At 39.8% G+C, this 25,477-nt stretch overlaps 1 protein-coding gene across 6 annotated transcripts in view; it reads left to right on the top strand.

Moving 5' to 3' along the window:
• FHAD1 (forkhead associated phosphopeptide binding domain 1) overlaps positions 1-25,477 on the top strand; it is a 60,632-nt gene that overhangs the window by 4,683 nt on the left and 30,472 nt on the right. For 3 of the 6 annotated variants that reach the window (XM_043531930.1, XM_037881286.2, XM_043531929.1), the window contains exons 4-14: positions 122-328; positions 7,399-7,672; positions 9,422-9,495; positions 9,971-10,198; positions 12,192-12,315; positions 13,277-13,407; positions 17,609-17,674; positions 18,312-18,416; positions 20,069-20,176; positions 22,345-22,425; positions 24,053-24,205. In XM_043531930.1, coding sequence (XP_043387865.1) covers positions 122-328; positions 7,399-7,672; positions 9,422-9,495; positions 9,971-10,198; positions 12,192-12,315; positions 13,277-13,407; positions 17,609-17,674; positions 18,312-18,416; positions 20,069-20,176; positions 22,345-22,425; positions 24,053-24,205 — 1,551 coding nt within the window. The remainder of the gene's footprint in view (positions 1-121; positions 329-7,398; positions 7,673-9,421; positions 9,496-9,970; positions 10,199-12,191; positions 12,316-13,276; positions 13,408-17,608; positions 17,675-18,311; positions 18,417-20,068; positions 20,177-22,344; positions 22,426-24,052; positions 24,206-25,477) is intronic. The other 3 variants (XM_043531928.1, XM_037881296.2, XM_043531931.1) reach the window with 3 other exon arrangements.

Below are 25,477 nucleotides of genomic sequence, written 5' to 3'. Positions count from 1 at the left end.
ATTATGGTATGATATTAGCCAGATGAGACAAAGCAAAATAAATCGCAGCAAAATCCCCATTGCAATCCATAACTCTGAGAAATTCTTTGCACTGATTTCTGAAACTGTTATCCAATTTCAGTCTGTAGGTATTGAAGATCACCATGCAGTCATTGAATTCAGTGATTCAGAAAGCAGCTTTGTTCTTCAAGATTTCAACTCTCTTCATGGCACTTTCGTTAATGATTGCCATATACAGAATGCAGCAGTGAAAGTGGGTGCGGGGGATATTCTGCGCTTTGGTTCAGGAGGAACATCCTATGAGCTAGTGATAGAAAACACTTCTCAGGTATTGTCCCATGAGTGGATAACATCTTCCTATTTTGTAAGGTAGCTGCATATGAGTGTCTGCTCCAGGGGTGACATTCTGGTCCCTTTGAGGAGTTTTCACCCAAGACCTTTTAGAAATTCCTTTTTTAATTAATTTGTTCACCCTCTTATGCCAATGTAAGAATAATGCAGAATGGAACCTGACAGATGTGTAAAATCTAGAACTGAGCAATGGACAATCCTCCTTATTTATAGAAGTAAATATATTGATACAAAGAATGGAGTGAAATGTTTGGTAAAAAATGGGCTGAAATTGCGGAAGTCTGACTGGATTTGTTAATCATGTGACTATACCAAATGACCATTTCCTTGGTCCTGTTCAGTATCTCATTTCTCAGGTAAATCTCCCTTTGACATCAAGCTACAATGTGAAATAAGGCTCCAATAGCTATGCATTTGGTTACATTTAAAACTCAAACATATTACTATATTAATATACCAGAAAAACAAAAACTAAAACATTCTGCTTATTTTATTAGTTGTTTCCCTCTCTCATGTTTCTACCTCTTGTAATGTCTGCATTTATGGTCCTTTTTTCCATTTCTGGTCCTCACCTTGTAGTTCTCACTCATTTTCAGTACTATTATGTACTAGAGGGTCACACACCAGGGGCTCCTTGCATACCTCCATTTCTCACTCCACAACTCGCTGTTTGGTGCCTTCCCATCCTCCTCTGTTTCAGGGACTCTGTGTCACTTCTGCCAGCACCAGGGGATCTGTGTGCCTCCCATTTCTCCTGTTCTGTCATTCCAGGTTCTCCCATTCTCACCCACACAAACCAGTGGCTCTGGGTTTATCTCCATTTTCACTTCCCCATATGCCTTTCATCCCCATCCCTCCCTGCCTTTTCCCCTATGGCAGGAGGTCTGTATGCTTCTCCTTCTTCCACACTGGCTCCATCAATCTCCCACCACCACCAACAGAGGCCCTCTGCACTATGACAATTGGGGGTCCCCCATCTTTCCTGCTGCCAGGAGAATGAAAGGCCCCAGGGAGGGTGTCTGGTCCTGCCTCCGGTGCTAGGTGCGAAGCCATGGGGGGTGTTGGAGTGTGAGCTCACCCCAAACTCACCCCCAGCAGCCTCTGTGCTGTAGTGCTGGCCTAGCTCCCTGATCCAGCCCATTGGCTCTCCTCACAGAGTTCAGGCAATGCCCCATGTCTGCGATGCCCTGCCCCCTTTCTGACCCCGTTTATTTTTTCTGGTGGCTGAGGAACTGTGCAAGTGCACCCAGTGCATACTGGTTAATCCAGGCCTGACACTAAGGGTTCTGTGTGCCCCTCCATTATGATCCCATTGTGCTAGGTGCTGTACAAACAGCACAAAACAATGGTCCATGCCCAAGGAGCTTCTTTACTCTTCCTTCTGTTTTTCCCCCTCATCCTTCTCTTTGCATGTTCCATGTTCCCCTTCTCTGATACTCACTTCCTTAACTAGTACAGTGGGTGTACTTTAAAAGGTTTTATTGGATTGAGAGATATTGCCGGTTCCAGCTGTAAACCCTGTTTTAGGTATAGGTAGGGCCCTACCAAATTCACGGCCATGGAAAATGTGTCACTGACCGTGAAATCTGGTCTCCCCCTGTGAAATTTCGTCTTTTGTGTACTTTTACCCTATACGATACAGATTTCATGGGGAGACCAGCGTTTCTCAAATTGGGGGTCCTGACCTAAAAGGGAATTGCAGGGGAGTCACAAGGTTATTTTAGGGGGGTTGCGGCATTGCCACTGTTACTTCTGCCCTGCCTTCAGATTTGGGTGGCTGGAGAGCAGGAGCTGTTGGCCAGGCGCCCAGCTCTGAAGGAAGGCAGTGCACTGCCAGCAGCAGTGCAGAAGTAAGGGTGGCAAGACAATCTGATTCCACCCTTTACTTCTGTGCTGCTGCCTTCACAGCTGGGTGGCCAGAGAGCGGCGGCTGTTCACTGAGGGCCCAGCTCTGCAGTCAGCAGTGCAGCCGTAAGGGTGGCAACACCAGACCAGGCCGTCCTTACTTTGCGCAGGTGCTGGGCGTGGTTCTGTCTTCAGAGCTGGGCTTCCAGCCAGCAGCCACTGCTCTCCAGCTGCCCAGCTCTGAAGGCAGCACCATCACCAGCAGCAGTGCAGAAGTAAGGGTAGCAGTTCCGCAACCCCCCTCCAATAACCTTGTGACACCCACCCACACACACACACACACACACAGGCTCCTTTTTGGGTCAAGATCCCTACCGTTACAATACCATGAAATTTCAGATTTAAGTAGCTGAAATCATGAAATTTATGATTTTTTTAATCCTATGATCATGAAATTGATCAAAATGGACCATGAATTTTGTAGGGCCCTAGGTATAGGGCATGCATCTCAAACAGAGAGACTCTTTCAGAAATAAAGTATGATAATTGTACTTTAATCACAGCCTAGACATCTTACTCAGGTTTTAACATTTTATTTTTCAGAAAGTCAGCATAGCTAGATATGGTAGTGAGGCAAATTGTTTTCCGTTTGAGACGCCTTCTCTCTCAAAAGAGGGGGAAAGAAATGTTCGTGGATTCATTGTGAGAGGGAATTGGAAAATAAGAGGTCTTTAGCTCCACCTGCTGCACAATCTCAGGCCCTTCATTGAGAGGTTGTATAACCTCCTGGCTTTTTCTTCGCCCCCAAATGCACTAGGGACAAGAAAAGTTAAGCCTCTAGAAAACTCAGAAATATCTCCAGTTTTTTCTGATTCTTCTTCTGAAGTACAGAGTATCCAAACTGGAAAATTCCCTTTTCAAGATGTGTTTTCAAAAGTTAAATGGTAAAAATAACAGATTATAAAAACGGTTACCTTTTGAAAATTGCGCTTAAAAACTAGCGCTTTCAAACTCAAAAGTACACCTGGATTATATGTGATTACTTTATTAGCAATAGTATCATTCATGTCCTTAACATGAGACAGGCATCCAGCAAAGACACCATGTCACACCACAACTCTTGAACACAGTGTAAAATAAAAGCATTCACATGTATAGGAAATGCCATTTAAAACGGAACTGTAGTACTCCTGTCACCGGACAGTCAGCTAGTATCACCAAGATTTCAGGCAATTTATATGGGAAGGAACTGATAAGAACCTGTAATACTTTTATTGCTCTGGGTCTTGAAGATCTCAAGAAATTGGAGATCTAGAAATCTTCCTTGAATAGGATAAAAAAACAATCTGATAGATTCAGGCTTGTCTTTGGAGACATGTCTCCAGAATTTGGGAAGGAGTGCTCAAATGCAGCAAGTAGCAAAGGATGTCGTAATAGTTTGTATTCCCATATTGCAAACATAGAAATGCTGCACTTCAAATAAATAGTCAAGGCCTAACTTTCCAAAATGGGTGATTTAATGGGGTGACATATTCTATCACTCAGACTAACACTGGGCACACAAAATGCACATTTATATTAACACTTTGCACGGTTATAACTCATTCCATCACAGTATCTTAAAGTGCTTTACCAACATATAATAATTAAACCTCATATGCCCCCTGTAAATTAAGGAAGCATTACTTCTATTGTATGGATAGGGAAACTGAAGCAGGGAGCTGTTCAATGACTTATTCAAGGTCGCAGAGTGAATCAGTGGAGGAGCCAGGAGCAGAACCCAGAAATTCTGGTTCTCAATCCTGAGGTTTAAGCACTAGGCTACATTTCCTATACATAAATTAGATTTCAGAGTGGTAGTCGTGTTAGTCTGTATCAGCAGAAAGAACGAGGAGTACTTGTGGCACCTTAGAGACTAACATATAAATTATAAATTAGATTGTAAATTCTTCTGGGCAGGGACTGGGATTATCTCTGCTGTGTGTAGAGTGCCAAGCAAAATTAAGCCCTGATCTTGGGCCTCTAAGCACCACCTCAGTGCACATAATAGTCCCTGAGTGCCAATTTGAGTATCCGGGTACAGATTTTGGATGTCCTAGCCCAGTTTAGTAGTTTGGACTCTTCTCCCCAAAGATACACAGAGAGCTGATAACTGAAGAGAAAAATCCTGATTCTAGGTGATGAAACCAACTTGATGAACTAATGCAGTTAGAATTCCAATGCTGTGGCAGAAAAACTGTTTAAATAAAGTTTGTCCACACCAGAACATCAGGCATGTTTATTTAAAAAAATATTTTTATGTACAATACATACTGACATGTACAATACATACTGACACAGAAACAGCACAACGGTGCCTTTTTAAAGCTTCAGGCTTTATGATTCCTTTTTGATATAATAGTTTTGATGTTTGACATTGTTCACTGTAGAGGATAAATCATGGTTAAGTTTCAGTGCACCAAGTACTTACTATATATATAAAAAGATGATTGTCCCTTTTTTTTAGTATTAAAAGTGAAACAATTTTTTAATTATAATTGTATAAGATGTTAAATTATTCAATCCTGAACAAAACAAATGTGTAGCCCTGAAATTACAAATACATTTTAAAGGCAAATAAAAGCCTTTTTTTTTTAACCTGTCAAGATCTGAGCATCACAAACACCTATACAGAGTGAGGCGCTGCATTCATAATGCTGCTTTAGGTGTGTATGATGTTATCAATTCTTGCAGGGGAAACATTGGACCCTAAAATTGGGTCTGGGCAGGTAAGTAAAAGAGGACATTATTTTCACATTGTTTGCTTCAGATTTTATTTATAATTTTTTAATTCATGCATGCATTTTGTTTGAGACTTACAATCTTTTTTGTATGTATTTTAAAAGTATTTCAGTTCACCTTAAGTCAGTGTTTCCCAAGCTTGAGACGCCGCTTGTTCAGGGAAAGCCCCTGGCGGGCTGGGCCGGTTTGTTTACCTGCTGCGTCCGCAGGTTCGGCCAATCGCTGCTCCCCCTGGCCGCGGTTTGCTGTGCCCGGCCAATGGGGGCTTCAGGAAGTGGCGCGGGCCGAGGGATGTACTGGCTCACGAAAGCTTATGCTCAAATAAATTTGTTAGTTTCTAAGGTGCCACAAGTACTTCTTATATTTCCACAGTGTCACAGAGCAAAAGATAAACTCTGAGGAGTCAATTGCTAATGCCTCAGTGGTAAACAGATTTAAAAGAATAAAACAGACAAAATATTGTTTGTCTCCCAAAGTGGTTATATTTTTCCAGCTGCAGCTAGGCCACAATCAAGAGATTCTTTGAGTCCAGCCTCTTCCTTTGCTTGGAAAATCAGTCATGTAGTGCAGACCTGTATCCAAAAAGGATGGTGTTAAAGAATGGTAGTTGGAGGAACACTGAAGTCCAGGGAGCAATATTAGCCTTTGCCTGAAAACTTGGGTGGCTGTCTAGAGAGATACCTGACTCACCCTTTCTGTGGAAGGATACAAGTCTGATGACCAAAGCACTTGATTTCATGGGCCATACAGCTGATAAACTCAGGCTCTCCCCTTTCCAAATTCTGGGACTTGTCCTGTAGCAAGGGAAGTGTTGTACAGCATGCTTACTCTTTGCCAGTGGAGTCATCCCTTTGTGGAAGGTCCAGCTTCTTCTAGAGATGGGTCAAGTTAGCAGTGTTTAGTTGTGGCTCAGTATTAGGGTTGGGTTCAGGTTTAATGCTGAACCAGGGATAGGGTTTGGATAGGATGGATTATAGCTCACAAGACTTCGGCAGTTTTCATCAGAATTCAGTCACAACCAAACTGGAAACTAGACCTCTCTTGATTTTGGATCTGACCCAAGACTGAAACCACAGGCCAGGTTTGTATTCCAGGGCAGGAATATAAACCCACAGCATGAAATTAAAAGGAATTGGAATTCAGAGCTTCAGTTTTGGCTCATCTCTACAACAATTGAAAGGTGCTCTAATTAACAGATAAGCATGCAGTGCCCTACATAATTTCTCTGACATGTAGGGCTATCAGGCTGGATAAATCTGATCTCAAGCCAGGTGTCCTCATGGGGATTTCAGAATACCAAATGATGGATTAAGATAGGGGTTCTCAAACTGGGGGTCATGAACCCTCGGGGGTCATGAGGTTATTACATGGGGGTCGTGGGCTGTCAGCCTCCACCTCCAAATCCCGCTTTGCCTCCAGCATTTATAACAATGTTTAATATAAAAAAATTGTTTTTAATTTATAAAAGGGGGTCGCACTCAGAGGCTTGCTGTGTGAAAGGGGTCACCAAGACAAAAGTCTGAGAACTGCTGAAGAAAATAGCCTCCAGTTTAGTCTCCTGTCCACAACACAGTGTTGTTGTTCACAAACCATTTGCTTAACCACTTTATTTGGCATAGTTTCCTTCATACAGTTACCCCAGGGTACAAACATTTATTCAGTTTCTCTGAACATGGGTTTGCATCCATTGTCTCAAAGTAAAACTTTGCCAAAATGCCAGGATTTTGGGTTGAAATCATGCAGACCAGTGGTTTCCATATGAAACCATAACCCAACCACAAGCTTTATGAATACCTAGCCAGATTTGCCTCCAAAGATCCACAAACTTGATGATTGGTACAAACCAGTATTGTTCGTGTAAAGGAAATTTGTGCTTTGTAGTCTACTAGAATTCTTAAATCCTGTCAATAATATAATGGATAAAAGAGAACCAGTTTGACTTTTACAAAGTCTTGACAAAATTCTGCACAAGAGTTGATTAAGAAACTCAGGCCTTGGCCAGTAGTCACTTAAGGACATGCCTAACTTTAAGCACATGAATAGTTTGAAAGACTTCATTTAATTGTTGTCATAGCAAAGTATGCCAACAGAGCATCGGGATAAGTTTTACTAGTATTGATGTTGTACAGATATTCATGTATGATCTGGAAAAAAGGTGAATCAAGAGGTGGCAGATTTTGTAGATGACAGTAGTTTAGAGAAGACTCTGAAGAGCTACAAAAAGACCAAACAAAGCTAAGTGATTAGGTGGCATGATGAAAGATGAAATTCAAAGTTGAAAATGGCAAGGTGATGCAGGTTGATTTGAATTTTTCTTCTCTTCATACATGTTGCAGTATGTATTAATATATAACATACACACACTGTATTAAGTAATTTTTTCCCACTCTCTGTACAAGATTGCATTTTTTCCCCCTGCAGATGTCTTGCCCACCAATGAAACATCGCACAGCATGGCCCGGGCAGCTCCAGTTAATTTCAGAGTTAAAACTTTATACCCCTTCAACAGCTCCTCCTCAGCTTCCTTTCCTCCAGTCTCAGCACCCATCCAGTGTTCACAACAGTTGGATACATGGAACAAATGGAACTACACCCCATCCACCAAACAGAAAAAGACCTGTGAGTGCTTGGGGGAGAAGTATGACTTCTTCTTTCTCTCCAGATACTTTCAATAGGCCTACTGCAGTCAGACAAGGTATTTCACGGTGCTTTCATTATTAACCCTTTATATAGCATTGCACAGTAGTAAAGTTGATCATGACTTCCATGCAAAATGATGTTTTTTCACATGTATCTACTTGTCAGTCTACAGAAGGATTGACAGGACCGATTCTCGTCTCACACTAGTTTCACAGGTCCACTGACCTTGGTGGAGATACTTCTGACTTACATTGGCAAGTGACAGGAGAATTAGGCATGCAGACCCAATCCAGTGTCGATGGAGTTGTTGCATTGTCTTCAGTGGGCATTGGATCAGGTTCATAGTATAGAATTGCTGTTTAGTTTTCAAGTACATAAAAGGTTGTTGCAAGGAGGAGGGAGAAGAATTGTTGTTCTTAACCTCTGAGGATAGGACAAGAAGCAGCAGGCTTAAACTGCAGCAAAGGAGATTTAGGTTGGACATTAAGAAAAACGTCCTAACTGTCAGGGTGGGTAAGCAGTGGAATAAATTGCCTAGGGCGGTTGTGGAATCTCCATCATTGGAGATTTTTAAGAGCAGGTTAGACAAACACCTGTCAAGGATGGTCTAGATAATACTTAGTCCTGCCATGAGTGCAGGGGACTGGACTAGATGACCTCTCGAGGTCCCTTCCAGTCCTATGGTTCTCTGAAAGTGTAACTTGCTCTGTTACTACTTACTGTGTTTTCCATTGGTGATACATTCAACTGTTACATCTGGTGGTTGGAGTAACTTTGTTTTCTCTTTTGATCTGTGGTTATCAGCCGTTCTCATTGGGAGTGAGTTAAAAATAGAGCCATATCTTGCATATATTTTCTAAGTGTAAACAACAGGACAATGTCATGGCTAAGGAAAGGTTCTAGAGGGTTTAAACCCAAATACAACTGGAAAAGCTGAACCAAGTTTTTAACCATGGTTGGCATATTGTATAAGAATTTGCATGCCAACAAATTTTAGGGCCATATGATAGCTAAGACTTGGTAATGTCCCTAACTCTACTGTAGTCCCTAACACTATAGCATGACATTAATTAAATATTTATTTTTCTTATTCTTGTTTTTATACATATAGTAATACAAAAGATTAAACAGCATATCATCAAATTGAATTGAAATTGAAATTGTTTCAGACAAAAAAGCATTGCTGCACAATCATGCCAGCACAACAGGAAAGCAGTGATGGAGGAAAACACTTAAGCATGTGTTTAACTGAATTTTTAAGGTCATTGAAGTTAATGGGACTTACACTTAGCTCTGAGCATGTGCTTATGCTTAAGTGCTTTCCTGAATAGTGGTGGACTGAAGCTTAAATGCTTTTCTTAATCAGGGCCTAAATGATCCATATTCTGTATTTCATAACGTTATAGGTTATATAGTCATAGTTATTCATATGCCATATGTCATAACATTATAGCTAGTATATGCATAGTTGTTCAATGTTGCATATTCAGAAAAACATTCAGGCATTATATCTACTCCTCCTCCACTCGAGGATTTTTTTTATCTTGAAACTATATTATACTTCACTGTTTATATAGTTTGTTTATGCCAGTGAATGTCATTTATTATAACATTTTATTATTATTCTGCAATTGGATAAAAAGCATAGGTACTAAAATGATGGTTGCTTTGGAAATGCTTGTAGACAAACTAGGGAGGTAAAGATGCATTAATCCTAATCAGAACAGGCTCTTGTGTTGAATTTCTGTGCAAGTCATTAGAAGCCCCTTTTATTTTTTATATTCAATCTTGACAAATGTACCAGGAAATGGACAATCTGGAGCAAGTGGAGTTCCATTATCAGGAAGTCATCATATGGATTTACTTCTTCAGGAAAAGGTGATGTATGAATGTGACATGGAGGTAGATCACAAAAATATTGTTTATATCAACAGGAATATATTGAAACAAATATTGTGATTGGTGGGCAAACAAAGCAGAAATGCTATACAAATAGGGTCTTTAAATGACTAATAGTAAAATTCCCTTCATGCACATCAGTGTAGAGTAACTGATTTTGAATGGGACTACACACATGAGTGAGAATTACTATGTGGACAAAGAAATGAGATGTCTTGGAGCTAGTGAATTTCAGGGTGAGGAACTGTAAGGTAGCAAATGTGAGTATCTGAAATTTTGTTTTAAAGTTGTTGGACTACCACTATATTTTAATAATACTAGAATGAGCAAGTGTAGCGTTTGAGACAGAAAATTTATCATAAAATAAAATAAAATAATTTGAAAACCTTTTTTGGAATAGGCACAATGTTGTATCCACATTTGTGTATAATATTCAAATTTATTCTGCATGTAGGATGAAATAATTCTGAAAATGAAAGATGAAATCAGTCGTCTCTTGGGTTTTGAAAGTGAGTCAAAACATAAAGATACAGTGATAGCCAATCTTCGGGATGAAATTGCAGTGATGACAAAGAAGATGGCTCAAGCTGCTAGGAATGATGTCGAGTTTACTCAAAAACTACTGACCTTTGAGCAAGATATTGAAGCAAAGACAGGAGAGATTAAAGCCTTGAAAGAGCAGGTATTGAACTCATAATGGGACACTGTCAACTTTAATTAGACTCCTTTGTGAATTTTTTTTTTTTTTTTTACTAACAATTGTTGCTAGAAACAAAAGAGCTTAGAGGAGAAAAAGGGCTGGGTTTTTTTTTTCAGTTTGTTCACCTTTTTGACAACCCTTTGTATATAGACACTGTTTCCCCTGCATAGACAGTTAGTTAGCTTCCTGATTTGTTTGTGTGTGTCTTTCATACAACAACAGGAGAGAGAACACATTTTTAAAATATGGAAATCTGATTGAAAAGCTATATAATTGGGAGGGTGGCTGGAAGGCAAGTATAATATCTGAAACTACTTTTAAGACATTTTTATGTTGACTGTATTTCAAGATGTCCGTGTCCCTTTTAAGCTTTGTGTTCATGTGAATGCACACAGTGATAAAGAGCAAGGAAAGAGCAATACTGAAAATCGGATACATAAAACAGAATTATTGCTATACAGAGCGTTGGTGATTGTTTTCAGTGAGTTGTCAGCGGCTCTGGTTTTGTATTATGCTGAAGACGATATATTGCAGGTAGAGCTGCTCACTCCCCCAGTGGACTCCTTCAAACGGTCTACTTATCCGCTCTGAATTAGGCTCATGAAACCAATTATTTTAACGATGGGAAATTTATATTTCCTCCCTTCTTATTATCTCTTTGGCCATGAGATGCAAAAGTAGACTGCAAAGTTTCATCTTCACTCATGACAGCCAGGAGGTAATGTGGCTGATCTTTATTTGCATTAGAAAATGTACATGACTTTGAGTGCTTCCAGTAAGTTATTATCTGAAATATTTGTTCTTGACAATTAGCTGAAGACTCTCGAAAAAAACATATAAACCAATGACCTTGAAATACTAGCCTTACTCCTCCTGTTGCTATAAGTTGGCCCATGATATATAAATCCTTTTGACTTACTCATGCAAGCATCCATGGGGCTGCTCATGTGAGTTAGCTGAGAAGGATCTGTGATCTGTGGGTTTTTTTGTTTTTTTTCTGAATGTTTGACTGCTGGAATATTTCAGTAGCAGAGAGACTATTTGCCTTTTGTTTGTGCTTAGAGTAATCTTGGCTGAACCCTGCTCAGTTTGGATAAACTCTCAGGTTTGAATATTTGTCTAAACTGTTCAAACCACTCAGGTCTGCAGAATTGGGCTGGAGATCTTGGAAAACAAGTTCACAAATGAAGCTTCTCATGCTTTTTTCCCAGTTGGAAATATCAAGTCAAGTTTATTAATAGCAACTTAGCCATAGTTCAATGCACAAAAATTAAAATATATTACAATAAAACTTAAAATGGTATCCAGAATGATAAAATATTTAAAATATATGTACAAACCAATTAAAAAGAACAAAAACCAATTAAACCATATATAATCACTGTGCCACTTGCCTTTTCCTTATTGTAGCGGCTGACCATGCAAATAGGGCATCTGCTTGAATCACAGATACACTGTCAATTCCTAACAAATATTCAGTTTTCTAGAAACAGGCATCTGGGACAAAAACACAGAAAGCCATTTTGACCTCAAGTGGTAATACAAATTACAAAATCATAAATAATGGGGTAGGTCTTCCACCTACCCAAAGCCCCATGGACAGAGGTGATTACATTTCTCCATGCCATATATCAGACTTTTAAGTTAGCTGTCTGCGTAGATTGAAAATGGAGAGCTGTAAAGGCCCTCCTTAACTTGCTGTTGGACAGACTGTCTAAATATCTGGCATATCCATGGAGTTGGAAATGTAGCAAGAACACTTTTCTCATAGCAGCTTTTGATCACGACTGAATTGGGAAGTATGGACATGGTGTATTTGATTAATTTAAACAAAAAGCCATTTAATTTATTTCAAACCTCAAAACAAGTCTGGTTCAAATGTAGAACAAAGGTAGGGTTTGTTTGACCTGAGCTGGTTCGCCCATTCCCTATTTAAGGTGACCAATAATTTATTTTCTTTGCATATCTTTTGTAGATCAGCAATCTGCAGAGAGATTCGAGCCAAGTCTTGTGCCATTCCCTCTCTGAAAGAGACTTAGAAATTGCAAACTTGAAAAAAGAGGGTGAGAAGCTAAGGAGGAACCAAGCTCTAACTACAGGTATATTTCCCCTGGCATCTCAGGTAGTCTACTTTAATATGCAGTTTTTAGGGCTAGGATCACAGTTAATACAGTTTAGCAATGAAAATGTATACTTGAAAACTTCTCTGGCCAGAAATTATTTTTAGTGGCTTTGTCGACCTTCTAAAATTGTTCGTCCCTTTTTTCTATTTCATTTTAACCTCTTTGAGGCTTACAGATATCTTCTGACAGAAGAACTAGTAGAGTAGAAATAAGGAACATTGGGGCCTAAACCTGGGTGAGTTGTGGGACAGATGGTTTATTTAAAAAAAGAGGGGAGAAAAACCCTGGAATATAAGGAACTGTTAGTCACTGTAGGTCAGACCCTCAGCTGTGTAATCAGTATAGCTCCACTAACTTCAGGGACACTACTGATTTACACCTACTGAGGATCCGGCCTGCTATGTCCAGTGTTCTGAACATCTCTCAAGGGCCCTGTCTCAGAGTGCAAACCATTTTCCAATTTCCAGCCTTCCTTTATATAATGATTTAGTAGTCAAAAGGACTTTAATATTTACACAAAATACTCAAGCGTTTTTATTTAAACAGTAGCTAACAATACAGTCCTGTTAGCGAAATCATTTCACTCCATCTCCATTTTCCAAAAGCAAACAGAGTGTGTTATATTTACTTACACCAGTCCACAGGGACAAGTTATCAAAGTTTCAGACCGAAGCATAGTTTTTCAAGAAAAACTGAGCTGTAAGAGAATTGTTCTTGCCCAAAGGAGCAAAGCACTGAATTCCTTGGGACTAATGGTCACACTAAATAACTCCCAGAGTGTATGGACTAAATTTGGATCTGCTTTCAAAACCAGATATTGTTAATATATGCTAAATGTTTTTTCTTCTTCAGTGTTTATATGATGATGTTATTGTTTAGCAGGTTTTCATAATTGAAATGCCTTTGTATTCTTTGACCTAAATTCTGTTCTTCACAGGACTAGTGACCAGTTTGCAAAGAGACATTTCAGCAAAAGAGCAGAGAATACTGCAACTAAAACTGAATGCAGATAAACTAAAGAAGGAAAACAGGGAGAAGGATAATCAGCTTGCAGTCATTTCTGCCAAGGTTGACACCCATGCTTATGTGCACTGTTATTTTCTATATTACAAATGGTTTAGTAAAATAACAACAACAAAATGGACCCAATTCAACAACTCCACTGATTTCACCAGAGTTATACTGGAGCCAAATTTGGGCCAATGTCTATAGTTTCTATATCTGTACAGTAGTTTCATACTAGGCAAGAACTAAGAGTCAAGGAAATGGGGTATGTCCTGCCCACCCAGGACCCTAGGCACATCCTTGGGTGGCTGCAACCCATTTTGTTATGGCTTCTCTGCTATTGTTACTTGAGCTACCATTGATTTAGCTAGATTAAAGCTAGCTCAGGTATATCTACATAGTCTCAATCACACCACCTGATTTCAGTGCTGACGTACCAGTGTCTCATCCTCTTATGCCAGACTTCAATTTTACCTATGCAGTTTCTGTATCAGTCTCAAATTTCATTCTGCTGTTCATATAGATGTGCTTCAGGATTGTTGTGTGGCTCTGGCACATTGAATCCCACTTGCCCTGCATGGTGAATTCCACTGAACAGCACTGAGTTCCTGTTAAAAGTACACCCCCTTACTGCAAGGCAGGTGAAAAACTCAGGCGCTAGCCGATATGTCTTTTTTTTTTAATTCTCCTCCTTCCAATTTTAGCAACAGTGCTTTTTTTCAATCAAGTGAAAATCCTTTTCCTAGTCTGCATGGTCATTCTCTTCCAGTTCAGTGAACCTCTCCAAGATCCTCTCAAAGAAAGCGTGTATAAGCTTGTGTCCAACAGGTTTGCTCACTCCCTTTGCTGTGCTACTCTGACTGCTCTGCTGCTCGGTTGTGGACATATTATAGTAACGACAACACAACTATCCACTCACAAGAGACGATGCCAAATTCAAAATTTTGCTGGCTCCCCGCTTAATGCTATTGCTGCCTGTCCCCAAATCCAGTGGGAGCAGCCACTGATCTTCGTGGTACAAGATTGCAAGAGAGCCATCCCGCATGCCCTGTACCCTGAAGAGCAAATCAACTACTCAGCAACCTCACCAGCGAACTTCCTAGTTCTGTCTGAGAGAAGAGTTCTATGGTTCGTCCAGCCACCTAAGAGGAATAGCATATTCCCTGATGGGTTGGACACCCTATCAGGAAGCCTTGGGGAGGGAAGAAAAGCCCAAGCAGGTGGGAGTAGATTTATTTGTGCATGTGAACACGTTTGCGTGCCAACCAGGAGGAAAGCAAACTCAAACCACTTTGTCAAAATGTGGTGCCTCTTTTTGGTGGTGGAATTGGAGAATTCTGGGATGTGAGCAGATCTTGGGATATGGGTGGACTTCGGGAGAGTACTACTACCTTTTGATGGTGGTGGCAGTTGTTTAATTTAACCCTTCTCCGAGAGTTCATCTGGCTGCTGTCTCAGCTTTTCATCACAGAGCTGCTGCTGCTTCATCATCATCATCATCTGGTGTCTGATACTTCCTGAAAGGGCTACTATATAGGTACCTTTCAGCAGGAAAAATTCTCCCTCTCTCACAGGGCCTGAATTTGATCCTCATCCAACTCTGGGACCCTAGGTTTGAGCCTCTATAAATGGAGCTCATCACCTGTTCTCCCTTAGTGAGTGGTTTTTGTTTTTGTTGTTTGTTTGGTGCTTCCGGTTTGATCCAACTCAGATAGAAGTCAATGGAAAGCTGAGCCACATTGCTCAGGTGTTACAGTGATGAGGGCCAGATATGTACCTAGACAGGTTCATTTGTAAAACCAGCAAGTTGCAGGGTGTTTTTATGGATCCTTCTTTTTCAGTTACCAGTTTCCCGCTGTGATTTTTCCTAGACCTTCTCCCACTGTGTGGTGTGGTGCTATTTCAATTAATCATCTCCTCTGTTTGCTTGTCCAAAACACTTGCATCAGGTTATTTCCAAACAGGGATTTTCTACGTCTGAGATCCAGTCATTGCCTCTGTCTCACAACCAAGCCAACTTCTGATTGTCTTCAATTCTGTTCTTTAAGAAAGCTGCGGTATGGCTTTTTCCTAAACATGTCCTGTATATTTACAAAGATGCTACCCTCAAGCTGTGCTTCTACTCCTTGCAAAGGCAGCATAATCAAATCAGATTTAGAGCAGATGCTTGATTTTGGTCAGGCTGCATTACAGAATATTGTAACCTAAAACCACACTATTACTTTGTAGTTCCCAAGCAGTGAGGGAAAGAGACCTCAAAAACTATGCATATTGGATTTCTGTGACCAAGAAATGTTCACCAAATCCCCACTCGTCTGTCCACATCCCCTTCATTTCAGATCTTTCTCCCTTAACATCACACTGAGTTGGCTGAAACATGGGAGGGATGAGTTGTGAAAGATGCATATTTCTAGACGAGAAGGAGCAATCAGTGGTGCATGAATGAGAGTGTACTATTGAGAGTTTGACTGGTGGGGTTTTCTGGAGTACCACAGTGGCATACTTGTAGAATTCCTAAGGAGCAGGCAGCTGTAACAGCAAAATACCAATTAATTATAAGTAACCCAGTTTTCTTGTCTGTAAATGAAGAAATGTATTTCCTCTCCTTTCCTTCTGAGTTAGATTTTTGGATCAGTTTATTCAATTTTAACTTGGAAGGCGCAAAATAGCTGATGGTTGGAGGCATATGACTCAAGGATTCATTGTGAGAACATCTGAAATTCTTAAAAATAGTTAGCTCCTAAACTCCCTGTGTGACTCCGTGTGGATATAGTTCCATCACCGAACACAGGAGTTGATGTGCTTAGCAGTTTACAGGAGTAACTCAGCTCCTCTCAGGATTAGCTGTCTATGATTCTGGGTAGCACTACAGAAGACAGGGATCTTTCATCTCATACAAACTCCACTGCACAGATTCAACATTTCCTTCAAACTGATGGCATTATAGGGCTGGCCCTGCAGGCCGCGTTGTGTGAGGTGTTCTTTTCAAACCAGTGAGATTAGTGATGAGACAAAGGGCTGCAGGATAGAGCTCTAGGGATTGTGGAAAACAAATAGTTGCAAAATGTTGTGCTAAAAGCACCCATGTTGGCCCCTCAAGTTAATCCTGATAGCAATGTGAATAGAGCAAGGTGATTTTTTTTTTTTTAAGCAAACAGTTTATTGAAAAATGCAATTTTGGGTGAGTCAAAACTGTTCACCAAATTGGGTCAAATTCAGCTAATAGTTTTGACTGCAAAAAAAAAATGGGGGAAATAATGCTGAAAAAGTCAAAGACTTTTTGTTTCAAAACAACTTTGTTTCAAAATATAGCTGAGTTTCACTAAAACAAAAGGGTTAAAAGCACTTGAAAACTAAACAAGATGTTTTGGTTTACCCAAAATGATTTTTTTGTTTGTTTTTCATTTCAACAAGAAAAAACAAAAAATTGTCATTTCATGTTGACCTGAAACAAAAGTTGTTTGGGATTTTTGTGGTTTGCCTGTGGAACTGAAAAATCAAGTATTCACCCAGCTGTAGTGGGATGGGGAGGCTGTAATTTCTTTTACCAGGCCAGGAGGCATATGCTTATATGCAGGAAACATAGAGTCCTTACATATAGCCCCATCCCAGAACTTCCCTCCATCATTTCCCTTGTTGGGGAGCTTGCAGAGAAGCCTCTTCATGAGTTCTGGAAAGAGCCAGAGTCGGGGCATACAATTTTCACACTGCGCTACCCTATGGCCATGGGCTTTCTGCTATGTGTCTGTATATATGTGTCAGTCAGAATCTGGCTCATTATCTGAACTTCTGATAACATTTGGTCCTATAAATATAACCAGTTTCTCTGGGCTCAGAATACTATCTCAGAACATACACATGTTGTTTCATGTATTTGTTTTAAAATTTCTGTTTAACACTAGTTCTGATCATCTTGTACATTTCAAAAATTCTTCTATTCCTTTCTTCCTTACCTCTGCATTTTCAATAGCACTCTTTTTCAAAAGCACAAGGGGTTTGTCTCATGTAGCTTTGTTAACTCTTAGTTGTTTTTCTGTTTTTCTTTTCTAAAACAGGGAATGCTTTTCTAAAAGTCCAATCCTGAAAGATGCTGAGCAGCCCCTTCTCTCATTTCCTTTATTGTGAGTTGAGGACACTCAGCAATCTGTGGTACTGCGCCCTTACTGTGGTGCCATACTATTTTGCTGTGTGCTCAACATAATATAAAAATGATCATATCTTCCTTGCTTGTGATGATTTTTTCCTTGGTTGCTGTTCATTCCAGTGTTCTAGAATTAAAGAGGAAATGAAGCATGAATTCAGAGAGAGAGAAGTAATTACATACCAAAATGTGAGTTAGTTTTCTTAGTTTTTAGTTGCCTGGGTTGTTTTATCATATAGGCAAGCAGCAAATTGAAACTCTGCACCCCTTTGAGAATAATTAAGTAGACACGTTACAAATTGTATTTATAATCTGGGTCTTGTTGTGGAAAGGGATGTAACTACACAACAGATTGGAGAAATGTTGACTCCTGGAAATATTTTAATAGAAGTTTTCTATGAAGTGGAATTCTGTTTGAAATAAGATTTAAACTACAATTGGCAATCACTATATTGATTAGTAAATGTGTTTTTTTTTCATTTATTTGAAATTTAGAGCAAAGCATCAGAGGTAAATGAAACCATAAACCTGTCTGTTTTGTACTGTAAATGAAATGTTACTCCTTAATTTCCCAAATAAGCTAATGATTATTTTCACCCATCTCTGTAAATCCAATATCTTTAAAATGATAAATAGGGCAAATGTATTTCTTATTAGTTAAAGATTTAGGATATGCAATAACTGAATTACTCAGATTGTTTAATAAAACAAAAAAGGTCTTGAAGTTAATGTAATGAAACTAGGAGGTTTATTGAAATATAATCTCATTAAATTGGGTGATTTACTATTTTGTGTGGCTGATTCCATTTTACTGGGATTTTTACAGCGCATTGGAGAGCTGGAGCTGCAAGTGAAGGGTCTGCAGGGAGAAATGCAGAAGAACTGCACCGAACAAGAAATCATAACAAGTAGGCTTGCAGAAAAAACAAAGGTAAATTTCCATTCTGCCTGCTAGCTTCTCTCTCATGAGGTACAGTCCTGAAAAGGAAATTATAATTCTGAATAAAAGGAAAGTGTGAAACTCCAGGCTAACACAGTCTTGAGATTGGGAATGGATTCCCTGACTCCACTGTGGTGGTAAGTACCATAGCACAGTTTCTGTGCTGACTTCGGGCTGTGCAGCTTCTTGTTTATTTGTGAGTGACATGCCCACTTTCCCCCTTTCACACTCCTTTGTGGAGACCCGCTGATTAGGACTCATCCCAGCACACATACAAGGGTGGATGCCCCCCAAGGAAATTCTTTGCCGCTTTGCCCAGCCATGCTGCAGCTCTGCTCCTGCTTTTGGTTCTAATGTGTCAGCAGAGGCCAGCTCAGGATTTGGGCTAGTCTCTGCAGCACATGTACAGCTACTCTGCTTGCAGCCGTTTTTTTCTGGAAATAGCTTTTTTATTTTTCATAGTGACTTAGAATGAAAATAAAATTAAGATGTTTTTATGGTATTTCTGCAATGTGATATTCTCCATTACAAAGGATTCTAAAATTGCTCTTATTGCCTTTACTCTTCCTCGCTGTTTCTTGGGTGGTGTTTTGGTATAGTCCCCCGTATCATCTCAGTTTTCTGTCTTCTACAACTCTTGATAATGCTCTCCTTTTCCAAAGCGAGACTATTGTGCAACTCAGGCTGCAACTTGTGGAGTCAGATAAGCAGAGACCCATTCTGATGTTCCTGAGTATAATCCTGCCCCCTTGAAAGGCCCATTAATGTGTTTATAGGGCTATTGCCTAGATGTTTATTTCTTTGATCTCACTACTTGCTCTGCAATAAAGAATTCTTACTTTCCACGAATGTGATAGAACTCTTGTGTCTAGCGGTGGTTTCCAACTTTGTTACCTTCAATTCGGTGGATGTTAATTGTAACTGTACTTTGTTCCAAGATCATCTGCTTAAACCACATGCACAGCCATTAGCGCTTAGAAAACAGGTGTCTGCCACCTGACCTAAAGAATGACATTTTCTGTTAATTGGCCATAGTATTAGAGCACTAAACATATTTGCTGGCCAGCCACTAGAGGGTATGATCTTCGCAAACTAGCTGGTACTTGAATAGGTCTGATTACATTCAGTAGAGGAAAGACATGCGCGTGCGCACACCCACCCACCCACCCACCCAGCGGGTACATGACACATGCATGGAGAATTAGATATGTCCTTTTTAGATTTATCAGGTATACTGGTACTGTCGAGAATCCAAGGAGTTGTCTATATATTGCTCATAAGTCAGGGAGCCTACAGGAATCCTTTCTTTGTAGATTGGCTGTAGAATGAAGCACATTCAGTAACTCTTTTATCTTGTGCAAGAGGAGACCCAAAAAGCTCAGTACCAGTGACTTAATTTAAAAGCATGGGCAGCGTGGTTAGAACTATATGACTGATGAGCTACCAATGACCTATAGCTAGGATGTTAAACAGCTTAAGTATCCAGCACTGCAAATTAAAAAATAAAAAGTGACATCACATGACCCAAAGTTATATGTGGACTCTACTGTTCTAATAAGATTTCTGTAGGAAATAGTGATAGATCTGATTATGGCATTATTATACGGTATCACTTTGATATTCAAGTGCTTTCATTGTTTCAGGCTGAAGAGGAACTGAAAAAAGAGTGTGAAAGGAAATGTCTGCAGTTACAAGAGATGGGGCGCAGAGAAGGCCTCATTAAAGCTGACTTGGAACAGGCAAAAGCTCAGGTAGGGGTTGCTGAAAAGAAACATTACTCTGTACTCTGCATTAGAGCTAACAATAGGAGCGTTTCTCTAGGAAAAAGTGATTTATAACAGCCATAAAATCTATTGAAAGCTAGAGTGCCGCAGAGGAAATATAAACCTGGAGCACAGAACTCTGTGGTTGCTACATTGGTATTAATTCCAAATTGTGTAGGTCATGGCTGGGTTATACTACAAGGTGTGTTTCCATATCTCATTTACAGATGGCTAGTGTTTATAGGATGTATAGGCATCATACGCTCCTTCTATTTTCTGTTGTCCTCTCCATCACCCACAAATCATCCACAACTGCTGCCTGACTTACTTCAAGGAAGAACAAGCCCCTTTGTAAAATACTTCTGTTTAAGTATCTGCTCTGGTGCAATTACAAATCCTTTAAATGTTTAATTTCCTAGTTTAGGGCCCTCTCCTTACAGAACAGAGCCAGCTACCACCATCTTTAAACACAATGGTTGCTACCAGGATTCAGAAAAGTTTCCTGTCTGGTATGGACAGGGATATATTTTTTGGTCTGACAACCATAATAGAACAGTGTTATAAAACTATGCCATCATCTCACATCCCATCTTCCTCAGTGGCCTATAGCCCAGTGTTGTTAGCAAGGTTCTCGGCAAAGAAATCCTGTTGACCTTGGTCAGAGAAGCTCTGCTATAGCATTAACTTTTTGAACAGGTGTATGCTAATTATCCATTAGTTTTGTGACTAATGGAGCAAAAGGTAAATATCAGGCCCCTAGTAACAGCTACTTCACTGGGAAGTCCTGCCAGTGTCTAACAGGAACCCACACAGTTGTCACAGATTACAAACTCCTTGTCCCAGGAGTGCGTGTGTTTGTAGATGCGTTAGATGAAAGACTGGATAACGTTTTGTTACAGCCAAGGGAAGAGACAAATACCACCTAGCAAACAAAGTTGTGTTAAGCTCACTTCATTGGAAATGTTTATAATTCGTTTCTGAAAAATACACAGTGGGTGGCATTTTCAACAGCCTTCAGTGCTCGCAATGGGAATTTTACTTTAGAAAATCGCACCCAGAACATAAAACCTAGCAACCTGTTCTAGTCTAGCAATCTGTCTAGTTTGTGTAATTTGAAATGCTAGCAGGGCCGGGAGTTAAGACCTTGTAGAGGTATCTTTGGACAATTGTTTAAATATCTGACGTGTGATGCAATCTGGTGCCTTTGCTCTCCAGAAACATTTTTATGAGTTTCACAGATAAATCATCTCTGACAGAGGTGCGTTAGCAGTATCCAGAGAGGTGACTCAATCAGAGGCAGAGAATTCAGTTCAATCTTCCCTACAGATTGGGGCTGTAATGTTAACAAGAGGCTACAAAGAGCCCCATCTAGCACTTGACTTTTACCACATCTGTTACTGTGGGCCCAATCCTGCTCACAGTAAAATAAATGTCAAAACTTGTATTGACTCTAATGGGAGCAGATTTGGACATCAGCTTTCCAGTGTAGTTCCTCAGTGGATCTTTTTGCTTGTGTGTTTACTACTTATGTAGCTAAATTCTTTCTTATTCTGTTTTGTATTTTGTTTGCTGTCTTTGCTTAGGAATTATTATAGGGATCCTTATTCTGGTTTTTTAAATGTATTTATGTTTCTATTTTTATGCATACTTTCTTCACGTTCCTTCCAACATACAGTACTTACAAAAGATGGCATTCACTTTTCAAGAACCACTTTTAATTCACTGATAATGGTTTAACAATCCCCCTGGTGTCTCACTGTTGATTATACCCTTTAACTTAGTAGACAGCATGAGTAATATTATTAACTACAGGGCTATTCTATCAATGTGGTGTAAACTTACAGTTTAGTAGTAGTGTTTGTTGTGGACTATTCTGACAGAAAATTGATTGTGAGCTGAATTTATAGCCTAAGGCAAGGGCAAGTGTGGTCACTGGGCACCAAGGTCAATGATCATGGGCAGAATACCTTCAAAATTAATTCAAAATTACTACTCCTGCCCTCTATAATTATTGAAAATTTTCATAGAACAACATAATTATTAAACTGGTGTGCCCTCCTAATTGATTTTTCAGGACTAGCGCAGACTAGCCAAATGGAGTTTCTGTTGACTCTAGCTGTTAGTGATTTTGTTTACTTTATCAATCTCTGCTTTAGCTGGAGTGTTTCAAAAAGCAAATGATTGAAATCTTCTATTCACAAGAAGCGGAAATTCCAGAGACTGTAACAGATCAACAGGTTAGTTCAGGTGACAGCAAACACAACTTCTTGGTGCTTTTACATTTTGGGAGCTTCTGATACTAAGGGAACAGATCTTTTTGATTTTGTTTGTTTACACATATTTATCTTGTTGGACCTCATTCCAGACTCATTTTACCAATTGACAAACAAAGGTAATTTTGTAATTCTCTGTACTCATCCCATCTGGGATTCTTTCCATACAGACACCTTATCATAGAATATCAGAGTTAGAAGGGACATCAGGAGGTCATCTAGTCCAACCCTCTGCTCAAAGCAGGACCAATCCCCAATTTTTGCCCCAGATCACTAAATGACCCCCTCAAGGATTGAACTCACAATGCTGGGTTTAGGAGATCAATGCTCAAACCACTGAACTATCCCTCCCCCGAAGGTGACATATGACGCTGGTCCAAAAGATGCTCATGAGTACAGAGCTAAGGTACCTTAATGGAGAATTTTGTTGGGGAGAGAGGCAAGTTGAATACTATATGGATAAATTGTACAGTCCAGGTAAATGAATCTGGTGCTATATCTGAGTTTTATTTCACTGGAATACCAATTAAGAAAGGAGGGAGCTCATCTTTAAGAAAAATGTTACATTCAAATGTTTTACTGCTCCAGGAGTTGGCTTTCTGCCTCTCTACCACTTCCTTCATCTAGGTTCAGGAGACCATCTAAGTTAAACACTTGAATAAGGTGTAGTTTAAGATATAATGATGTACTGGTTTCACTTGAAAAATCAACAATGTCTAACGTTGTTGTATTTAAGAAGAAATGTGATAGTTTTCCCCTCGAAATCTGGAGTTGAGCAAGTATGCTTTAATAGGAAAACACATTTCAGGATGGGTAAAATTTTGCACCAAATTATAGTTTGCATCCTAGATTTCCAAGACTCCGAAAGTTTGCCCATGACTTGGGGAGAGGCTCATTTTTTCTATCATTTCAGTCTGCAGGATCTGCTGCTGACACTTACTGCATGGAAGTTCTACAAAATGGAGACAAATTGGGTTGCACATTAGAGACACCTTGATCCTGCAAGGTGCTGAGTGCTCTGGCCCTGATTCAGCAAAGCACTTAAGCACGTGTTTAAATTTAAGCATCCATTGAAGTCAATACTGAGCAGCATACAAATTTGGCAGTTAACTACTTTAAAACTACTCCATTTGCATGCAGCAATCCTGAGTGTGTGTGTGTGTGTGTGTGCTGGCACACACATTCTTTCGTATGGCGGTGAAAATTAGTTCAGAGCACAAAATGTACATGTGCTTTGAGAAGCTGTTTTTGAAAATTGGCCTCTTGATGGGATTAATATCTTGATGGGATATTCCTTAAGCCAACTCATAAAAATTAATTTGGGCCTAGATCCTTAAAGTTATTTAGGATACTCCAAGGTATTTAGCCAGAAGTCAATGGGAATTAGGCACCTAAATACTTTTGAGGATCTGGGCCTTAGTGATGAGTAAAGCACCAAACTATTTTAGTCAATTATTTTACACTGAAATAAGAATTGTTGTGAAAAATGTAAGCTTACATTTACTAAGCCATTCTTTTCAAGTGAAAATGGGAATGTCTTCCATTTTTTTGTGCATTTATTTCTTCTTCTGCCTTCATACCCTTTTATCAGTTAATGGAAAAGATAAGTCAGATCACTAATGAAAATCTGCAGAATCATGAAGAGGAGAAGTTATTACAGGAGGAAATGAGTTCCAAGGACTCTGAAGAGAAGGAAGTATCTGAAAGTGTTGAGATGTTGAAGAAATCACTGGATGAATTCCAGGTCACTTGTTTAAGTGCTTTTTGTATACTGAAAGTGAATTAGAAGATAATTCAGATATATTGCGCATGATTGTCCTAAATAGTGACTTAATCTAGATGTTTAACCAGAGAAAAGATCTGCTGCATATGGTACTGAAGAGATGTGCTCCTGCTCTACAAATCAGTGGCAATGTTTTGTGGTTGTTACAGCTGGGGAGAAACATTTGGATGAAACATTTTCCCATCACAAAATGCCAATTAGTCGAAAGCAAAATTTTCCACTGGAGCATGTTGATTTCAGCGAACCTTTCAAAGGAAACCAAACAGGATTCCAGTGGAAACTTACCCTGTTTCCTGCCAGCTCGCCTACCTGCCCATCTCCCCTGTTCCTCAGCAGCTTGCCTGCTGGGACTCCCCATGCTCCTAGCCTCCCTGCCTCCTTGGCAGCCTGCGTGGTGGGCTGCTGCAGAGTTGGAACTCCCAGGACTTCCAGGCTCCTGGCTCCTTCTCATCTCACCTGGTGGGCTGCCAAGGAGCTGGGGTTCCCTGGGCTTCCTGGCTGCCAGACAGGCTGCCAAGCTGCTGGGAGCCTGGGAGCCCCAGATCTTTAGAACTGCACACAACAAAATCATGGTAATTGCAGGTACAAATGCAAGTTAGACCTCTGGTTGGCCATTTGCATGTGAATTCACTGTGAATACAAATGTTACATGCAACTCTAAAAAAAGATGCAGTTCTTTTTTTTAATTATTTTTAATCTTCAAAGTTAGGCTCTTCAGTGCATCACCAGGGTATGAAGAATATGATCCATTGTCCATTTGATCTGAACAAACTTTACTGTTAATGTGAAAACCCCATTTTTTAGCCATGCAGACTGCTGAGCAAAATGTATTTATTGAAACTGGAGCAAAGATGACGGGAAAAAGTTGCAGACTGGGATTTTCAAAGGAACTCAAGGAAGTTGGGCACCGAGTTCCCAGTGACTTTCAGTGCTAGATGCAAGACTCTGGAGGATACAGTATAGTCTTGGTTTGGCCTGGATAATTTTTCTAGTGTATGGGAGTGGAAAATCACATAATTTTGCTTTTTCAGATTGTCTTGAAATAACTATAGTTATTCTCGATCCTATTGCTGAATGTGTGCTTGATTGACTTTACATTTTAAACAGTGTGTGTGTGTGTGTGTGTGTGTGTAAAGATAGCCTACCTCAAAACAGGTTTGTGGCTGAGGTCCCTAAAAATTGCTAGGGGTAATAGTACCAGAGATACAAATATGTTTTACTGTGGAGCACTAA

This window comes from Chelonia mydas, chromosome 18, assembly GCF_015237465.2.
Source record: "Chelonia mydas isolate rCheMyd1 chromosome 18, rCheMyd1.pri.v2, whole genome shotgun sequence".
NCBI lineage: Eukaryota > Metazoa > Chordata > Testudines > Cheloniidae > Chelonia > Chelonia mydas.
This window is presented reverse-complemented; position numbering and strand designations above follow the sequence as displayed.